Below are 8,970 nucleotides of genomic sequence, written 5' to 3' on the forward strand. Positions count from 1 at the left end.
GTTCCCTCCATATGGGTTACCCCAATGTTATACACCACTAGTGGCTACAAACACTTCAGAAAACAATCATCACACTTCCACCATGAACCCTCAAAACCAGATTCATTATACTCAAACTCTATTTCCTCCATATGGCTTGCCTCAGGGATATACGCCACCAGTGGCTAATAATAATGAGAGTAATCCTATTAGCTCTGTCTTAAACCCACCGAACCAAACACAACCCCAAGACCCAAACCTTGAAACAAGTGGACCACAAATTCCAACTCAACCTCACATCCAAATGCCTTATACCCATGTACATACACCATCAGTTGACACGACTCAAGTTGGAGGCCCCTCGATCCACCAAAGTGTCGTTTCCACATCAGTTATCATTACGCACCCTAGCCAACTCGAGGATAACTCATCTAAAGACAAGATACAATTTTTGGAAGAAAGATTAAGGGCAATTGAGGGAGTTGATCATTATGGACTCCATGCTATTGATTTGTGTCTAGTTCTTGATGTTGTGATCCCTCCTAAATTCCTGAATTCGATAAATATAGAGGGGACAAATGCTCGAAGAACCATGTCACCATGTATTGTCGAAAGATGGCCTCATGTGCTCACAATGATAAATTGTTGATCCATTTCTTTCAAGAAAGCCTTATAGGGGCTGCCTTGGGTTGGTACATGAACTTGGAACGAGGACGAATACATACGTGGAAAGATTTGGCAGAAGCGTTCTTAAAGCAATACAAGTACAACATGGACATGGCCCCAGATCGCACACAACTGCAAAATATGTTGAAGAAGGAGAATGAAACTTTTAAAGAGTATGCCCAGCGTTGGAGAGGAATGGCTACTCAAGTACAACCTCCTTTGTCTAAAAAAGAAATGGTCACAATGTTCATTGATACGCTCCAATCACCCTTTTATGATAGGATCATTGGAAACATATCATCGAACTTCTCAAACCTAGTTGTTATTGGAGAAAGGGTTGAGATGGGAGTGCGAACTGGTAAGATTGCTCACTCATCAACAGGATCAATGTGCACAAAGAAGCCATCAACAAATATAGATAAGAAGAGAGGAGGTGAAACAAATGCAGTAATGTCAACCTTTATCGGGTCCAATCGTGTCCCTTTTACACCTAATCATCGACCCCAATACATGTATAGCCCACAAGTGGTAGCAGTTTCTCTACCTCCATATCCACAACATTATTAATTTGGGATGGCCTATCAATTACCTACACCACCGTTGCAAGTCCCAATACCTCAACAAAATCAATCAAAAACTCCCTCTCCTAATGTGGATAACACTCAAAAGAAAGGAAACAACTAACAAAGGACATTGTTCCCAATCCCTATGACCTACACTAAACTCTTGCCACATTTGACTCGTAATGGTTTGATAGTGCCATTCCCCTTAAAGCCTATTCAACCACCATATCCAAAGGGTTATGATCCAAATGCCAAGTGTGATTATCATGCAGGGGGTGTTGGGCATTCAACTGAAAGATGTTGGGGATTAAAGCATAAGGTGCAAGACTTAATAGATATGGGTTTGCTAAGCTTTAAAGAAGATAGTCCAAATGTAGGGACTAATCCGCTTCTCGGTCATGGTTCCTCGTCAGTAAACATTATTGAAGAAGTGTGTGATCAACAAGTGAAAAATATAGGGGAAATCAAAACATCTATGAGATTCATCTTTTCGAAATTGTTTAGATTTGGGATGATTGAGGGAAACCTATTGGAAGCTGAGATGTGTGGTCTTCACCCAACTGCTATGCATTCTATTGAGAAGTGCGATGAATTTAAGCAGATTCTACAAGATCTGATTGACTCAAACTTGGTTCAAGTAAGTCAATTTCCAATTGGAGAGGATGTGCTAATGGCTCAATCAGAAGAAAGACCAAATGTGGTTATCCCAAGACCATTGGTAATTCACTTTACTAGAAATGTGCCTTTGCCAAAATCAAATATCCATAAGCCTCTTATTGTGCAAGTCCCAACTCCTTTTCCTTACAAGGATACCAAGGCAATTCCATGGAAGTACAACGTAGAGGTGAAGATAAATGGGAACATGAATGAACAACAAAAGAAAGAAGTCAGTGATGGGGAAACCGATGTTACAAATATTGCAGGAGTAGGTGGAATGACCCGTAGTGGTAGGATCTACACTCTTGAAGAATTAAGGGAAGGAGATATAACTAAGAATCTTAGGGAAAAAGAGAAAGCAACCGTCAGTGGAGGAATTGATCATGTCACAAAGAACAATGGAAAAAATGCTATTGTGCAAAATGAGGAAGAGAAGAAGGAAGTTCTAGATGAGGAAGCTTTAGAATTCCTTAAATTCATTCGACAAAGTGAGTATAAACTCATTGATCAATTGGATCGTACACCTACCAGGGTGTCCTTGTTGTCATTGTTAATGAATTCAGAAAGTCATAGAAAGTTATTGATGAAGATTTTGAATGAAGCACATGTAGCTAATGACATTACACTAGATAAATTTGGAGGCATCATTGGTAACATTATAGCCAATAATCGTCTCACTTTCACAGATGAGGAAATCCCAGTTGAAGGAAGGGGGCATAACAAAGCTTTACACATCTCTGTTAGCTGGGATATAATCGTAAAGAAAAAACTCAAACAAGGAGCACAAGACGGATCCTCAAAATTATGGTATCATCTTCACCCACTATATTTTAACATTTTCTTCTGTGCATATAGTAATACTTGTGTGTGCGCCTCATTGATTTTTTATTACAAGTAAAGACGAATAAAAAAAAAATACTAACCTCAACGATTTGTTGTACGAGCTGATTTCTAGTAGCCACAATGTGTTCTTCCGTTTTTCCTTTTTCTTTTCCCTCTCGCTCACTCTAACACCTCTCTGCCGTGCTCCGTGAGTCTGTGGCCGAAACGCAAGAACCACCTTGAGCCACTGCCATCGGAAACGATTTTCGACAGCGGTGTTTGCTTCTTCTTCCTTCCCCAAACAAATCCCCACAAGAATCACCGTGGGTCACCTTCAAAAAATGATTTCCAACGGTGACCCTCTTACCTCCTTTGAGTTACTCTTTTTCACTACCGTTTTCCCTTTCCGCTTCACTCGCTCGGCCAGCCGCAGTGGTATCGTGTGCCGATCTTCTTCCGGCTAGCACTAATGCATCGTCTGCGGAGATAAATTGGAGAGCTTTTCTCATAACCCTAACATAAGGGTTTTTGATGGTTTCCTTTAATTCCTTTTTCTGTTTCACAGTTTAGGGTCATTCCTTTTCTTCCTTTTGCTTTTTTAATTATGTAGGCCAAGCCCATTTGATGTGTTGGTCTTTAGATGGTCAGATTTTTTTGTTTTCTTCTTTTTCCTTTCAACTCACGTATGGGCCTAGCCCATTTATTCATTTTTCTAAAGAAAATAAGGTTTTAGGAGTATAATTTACAATATGTTAAATTTATGTAATTGAGGCTAATAATTATATACAAAAATTAAGGCAATTTATTTTATTTGATTATTTAAAGTTATTATATGTTAGATTTTTAATAATAATGATAATAATGAGAATGATAAAAATTAATAACTATTCCACAAAATATTGAGAATAATATCTTTTATGAATATCGACAATATATATTATTCAAAGAAAGGATTATTTGAATGTACAGTCTCTTAATCCTAGGCCTAATATATGCAAATTGTGACAATTTATTATCTTAAAGTTCCTCTTATTTAATTTTTTTAAAAAAATATATATATTATCACAATTTTTAATATCAATATTTGAGGCCATTATATCAAATATTTTATTGGAAAAATAATTGATTAGATGTAATATCTTTTTAACATTTAAATTTAAGATACAAGTTGTGACAACTTGATATTTTAATTTTTTCTCCAAAATAATAAAAAATATCTAGCCAAAATATTTTTAAATATGTACCACAATAATAACAATATTAACAATAATAATGCTTTTTTTAAAAAAATAATTAAATATCTGGCTTTGGTGTACATCTCTGTCAATTTTTATATTTTGGGATGTATGAGCTACGACAGTTCAAAAATCCTAACCTTTTTAAAAAAAAAGAAAAAATAATAAACAAATTAATTAAAAAATATCAACATACAAATATTTTCTACCAAAGAATTACGTGACTCTGATTCTTCATTACACATGAAGATACGTAGGAGCAGGAAATCACTCCTGTCGAGCCAAAAAAATAAAAATAACAATATTATCTCATTTTTTAATAATAACAAATAATTTTAGTACTCATTAGAATAAAATAAAAACATTTGTTAAATGATATATTTGATTATTATTGTTAATTCATATTAATGTGGGGTGAGATAAATGTTTTAAAAGTTATAGTAAATTTTCTTAATTAATTAAAGGTAATCGTCTTAAGACGAACGTTGTAAGGTGCTAATACCTTCCTTACACGTAATCGACTTCCGAACCCAAAAATCTAATTTTCGTAGACCATTTTCTTTTTTATGGGTTTTCCAATGTTTTTCCGTAAAAAAATAACATTGGTGGCGACTCCCTATTTTTTAATTTATTTTTCGCCGTCTCGTCGCGATCTCGGTTGTGATAGCTGTTGGTTTGGGGATGCTCCACTGAGGTGGGGAGATGCTTGATGCCGAGCTCTCGAAGGAAGCTCTCGAAGCTCTATGCGATGAATTGCCTACCATTATCGGTGATGAGGGAGTGCGGGATACTGAACCTGGAAATGATGTTCTTCCAGGTAAACTTTTGCACGTTCTCGGCAGTGATTTTGGTGAGTAGGTAGACCTCGATCCACTTGGTGAAGTAATCGACGACGTGATGGAACTACTTGGAGAAGATTGTTGAATCTACAAGTGCTCCATTCCAAGACCGTTCAACTCTTGAGGCAACCTTCAAAATGTGACGTGAACTCCATGAAGAAACCTTCAATGGAGGAGAAACAATGGAGGATTGTTCGGCCACTCCAAGCTTGGTGAAGAAGCTTAAGGAACCTTGCTCAAAGGTGAGGTTCGTTTGAGAGAAAACCTAGAAGAAAGTCTCTACGATTTTGTGACTTAAGAGAAGAGAGAATTTTGGATAAAATTCTGAAGTTCATTCATCAAAAGTGAGGTAATAGGTCAGATTTACAAATATATAGGGAGAGGTAGCTTAGAGAGCAAGCTAACCTTAACCATGATTCACTAGGAACCATGGTAAGGTTTAGCCTAACCATCCATGGTTTCTAAAACTTGTGGAGCAAGCTAACCTTGACCATGGTTCACTTAAGAACCATGGTAAGGTCGGCCTAACCTCCCAAGGTTTAGAAACTTGCATGGCAAGCTTCTAAGCTTTGAAGGAGAAGGCTTAGAAATCCGGCCAAAGGTAAACAATGAAGCTAGGCGGCCAAAACATCTTTTGCTCACTTGATTTATTTAAAAAATATTTGATTTGGTTTAGTTAGGTTCATCATATGATGATGAGACCTAGCTAAATCAAATCTATGAAAAATTAGGAGCAAAATGAGTCTAATATGCAAAATTTTGCCTAGACCCATTTCTAGCCCAATTTCTAAACACACTCCCAGGCTTTGCTAAATGCCACCCCTTTTTCCCTACTGAAAAAATGGAAAATGAATGTATCAACAAGGGAGGTTAAATGGAGTTAAACTCTCCAAGTAACCCACCCTAAAATCAATATACAATTACTAGTTAAAAGCAAGTAAAGTGCCTCACAAATACAAAGGCAAAAATAGACCTATACAAAAGAACTATGTACAAAATATACACAAATAGAACTAGGCCTTCTCTTCATGATAGAGTAGTCCAAGTGAAGAATACCTTGGTCTTAAGAAGCCTACTAGTCTTCAAGAGGTCCAACTCTTCTTATATTCTTCTAACCATAGCTCTAGTGACTAGGCCCTTGGCCCATGGTCTATCATCCCCTCCCTCTTAAGAAGGATTTGTCCTCAAATCTGTAGGTTCATCTTCCTCATCATATCCTACAAAGGGAATAAGATCACTAACATTAAAAGTGTTACTTACTCCATAATCACTGGGAAGATCTAACTTGTAGGCATTATCATTGATTCTTTGCAGGACCTGAAAGGGACCATCTCCTCTTGGATTGAGTTTAGACTTCCTTTGAGAAGGAAACCTTTCCCTTCTCAAATGAAGCCAAACCAATCTTCTTCCTCAAAGATGAGGTTTTTCTTTCCTTTGCTTCTTTCTAAAGCATTTCTCTCATTTTGTTGTTGTATATGTGTTTTAACCTTCTCATGTAATTTCTTCACAAATTCAGCCTTAGATACCCCTTCTTTATGAAAATAATGAGAAGAATCTGGTAGGGGTATTAGGTTCAAAGAAGTAAGAGGGTTAAAACCATATACAACCTCAAAAGGTGAGATTTTGGTAGTCTTATGGACTACCCTATTATAAGCAAATTCAATATGGGGAAAGTACTCATCCCAAGACTTATGGTTACCTTTAAGGACTGCCCTTAACATTGTAGATAGGGATCTATTAACTACTTCTGTTTGCCCATCAGTTTGGGGATGACAAGTAGTAGAGAAAAGTAGTTTAGTTCCTAGCCTACTCCAAAGAGTTTTCCAGAAATGGCTAAGAAACTTAGTGTCCCTATCTGAAACAATGGTTTTGGGTAGACCATGAAGTCTAACCACTTCCTTGAAGAAGAGTCTTGCTATGTTGCTTGCATCATCTATTTTGTGATAGGGTATAAAATGGGCCATTTTACTAAATTTGTCCACTATCACAAAAATAGAATCCATGACTCTCTAGGTCTTGGACAAGCCCAAAATAAAATCCATACTGATATCAACCCATGGAGAGTTAGCAACTGGCCCTTTGTGTCTATCTTACCCTCATATTTCGAGCTTCGTCTTTGTCTTCAGGTAGTGCTCCCTCCTTTAAGTAGTTTCATATGCCTGTCATCCATCCCTTGTCTTTGATGTTATTGGTATTGACGACTTTGTCGTCAAGACTGGGATAGTTGAGGGTCTCTCGGATGATGGTCCGATGTTGCCCAGGGCACTTTTTACTGGCGAGCTTAGACAAGAGGTCGGCCTTGACATTCTGTTCTCGGGGTACATGATGTATGGTGAACTCCTTGAAGGATGAGACTCATTGGGACACTGTGTGATAATACCTCTGTAGCAGGGCGTCCTTTGTCTGGTAGGTCTCACTAAGCTGTTCTACCATGAGTTTTGAGTCGCTGTTGCAACTCACCCTTTGTGCTCCGATGTCTCGGGCTAGCCTCAACCCTGCTAGTAGTACTTCGTATTTTGCTTGGTTGTTGGTGATCCTGAACCCGAATTTTAGAGATTGTTCTATGATGACGTTGTTGGGACCTTCCAAAATGATACCTGCACCACCACCTTTAGTTTTGTAGGATCCATCAACATGTAAAGTCCATACCTGCTGTTCTTCTGCTAAGATTGGGGTGAGTTCAGCCAAAAAATCCGCTAGGCATTGGGCTTTCAAAGGGCCCCAATTTTCATATCGGATTTCGAACTCGGATAGCTCTACTGACCATGCAATCATGTGCCCTGCGAGTTCTGGCTTTCTCAATATTTGTTTGATTGGGTATGTGACACCCTTACTACCCCAACACATATTGTAACTTTACAAATAAATGTTTTAAATTTCGGTAAAAGGGTTCACATGAGAAATTTCAAAAATCGTTCTTCAATAACCACAATAATAAAGATTTAGAAAATGAAACGCAAGAGTTTACAAATTGTTTTCAAAATGATATTTACAATTCCAAATCCATATAAAAATTTTGTCCTAAAAGTCTTCTGCCCCGATGTCACAATATCAGAGCATACCCCTAATTTAACTGTTGGCATTCTAGATGCCACTCGCAGCCGGATCTTCTTCACCTAAAATATCCACAAAATTGTACGGTAAGAAAAGAAAACATCTATATGTAAATTACATACAAACACACAACAAGTCATCTCATTATAACTCGATACTTAACAAAATATTCATAAACATTTCAATGTATCATAACTTTATCAATCACGCATCATCATCACGTCACAATTTGCAGTCACAACAATCATCACAAATCTTGCAATCAACCCTATGCCAAGGTCACGCCTATAGCATCTCTTGCCCAAGGTCATGCCACCCCCGACATAAGTATTAATTGCCTCAAACATCTCACCCTATGCCAAGGTCACGCCTGTAGCATGTCTTTGCCCAAGGCCGTGCCACCCTGACATAAGCATGAGAAATCACACATCCTACACTATGCTAAGGTCACTCCTGTAGCATCTCTTTGCCCAAGGTCGTGCCACCCCTAGTCATAATGTAAGGAACCACAATCACATCACAATCATAATCACATCAATCCATCACAATCTACATAAATCTTACAATTAACACTATGTCAAGACCACGCCACAACTGACACAAGTGATACGGGTTAATTGCCTCACTCATCCCACACCATGCCAGGGGTACGCTCGTCCTTGTAGCATCACTTACCCAAGGTTCTTATCATCCTTAGTCATTAGTGCGAGGAACAACAATCACATTACAATCCACACAATCTCTTGCAATTAACTCTATGCCAGGGCTGCCATATTTGACATAAGTGATGCGTGTTAATTGTCTCACTCATGTCACACCATGTCAGGGGCACGCTCGTCCCTAGAGCATCACCTCCTAGGGTTCGTCTCATCCCTGGTCATTAGTGTGAGGTACCACAGTCACAATCATAATCATATTCACACAACATCTCATCTCATATCACAATTCCATACTACATACTGATAAGTTCACACAATGCAACGATTCACATACCCATCAAGCAATTCATCATGAATATTCATTATAACAATAATATAACAATAATATAAAACTCAATTAATTCTCCAGTTTAATACAATATTAAATCAATAGAATTACCAATTTAATATAACATTCATAAATGTAATAATAATCAATGGAATTAGCAATTTAATA

The 8,970-nt window shown here is 37.7% G+C and overlaps 1 protein-coding gene across 1 annotated transcript; it reads left to right on the forward strand.

Moving 5' to 3' along the window:
• The first annotated feature begins 1,353 nt into the window (after positions 1–1,353).
• LOC109790439 (uncharacterized) lies at positions 1,354–7,113 on the forward strand. Its single transcript, XM_083071745.1, has 2 exons — positions 1,354–2,622; positions 6,976–7,113. Exons 1-2 carry the CDS (start codon positions 1,354–1,356, stop codon positions 7,111–7,113), a joined length of 1,407 nt encoding a protein of 468 aa, XP_082927871.1.
• The last annotated feature ends 1,857 nt before the right edge of the window (positions 7,114–8,970 follow it).

This window comes from Cajanus cajan, chromosome 3, assembly GCF_000230855.2.
Source record: "Cajanus cajan strain Asha chromosome 3, NIPB_CcT2T_4, whole genome shotgun sequence".
In the NCBI taxonomy this organism is placed as follows: domain Eukaryota; kingdom Viridiplantae; phylum Streptophyta; class Magnoliopsida; order Fabales; family Fabaceae; genus Cajanus; species Cajanus cajan.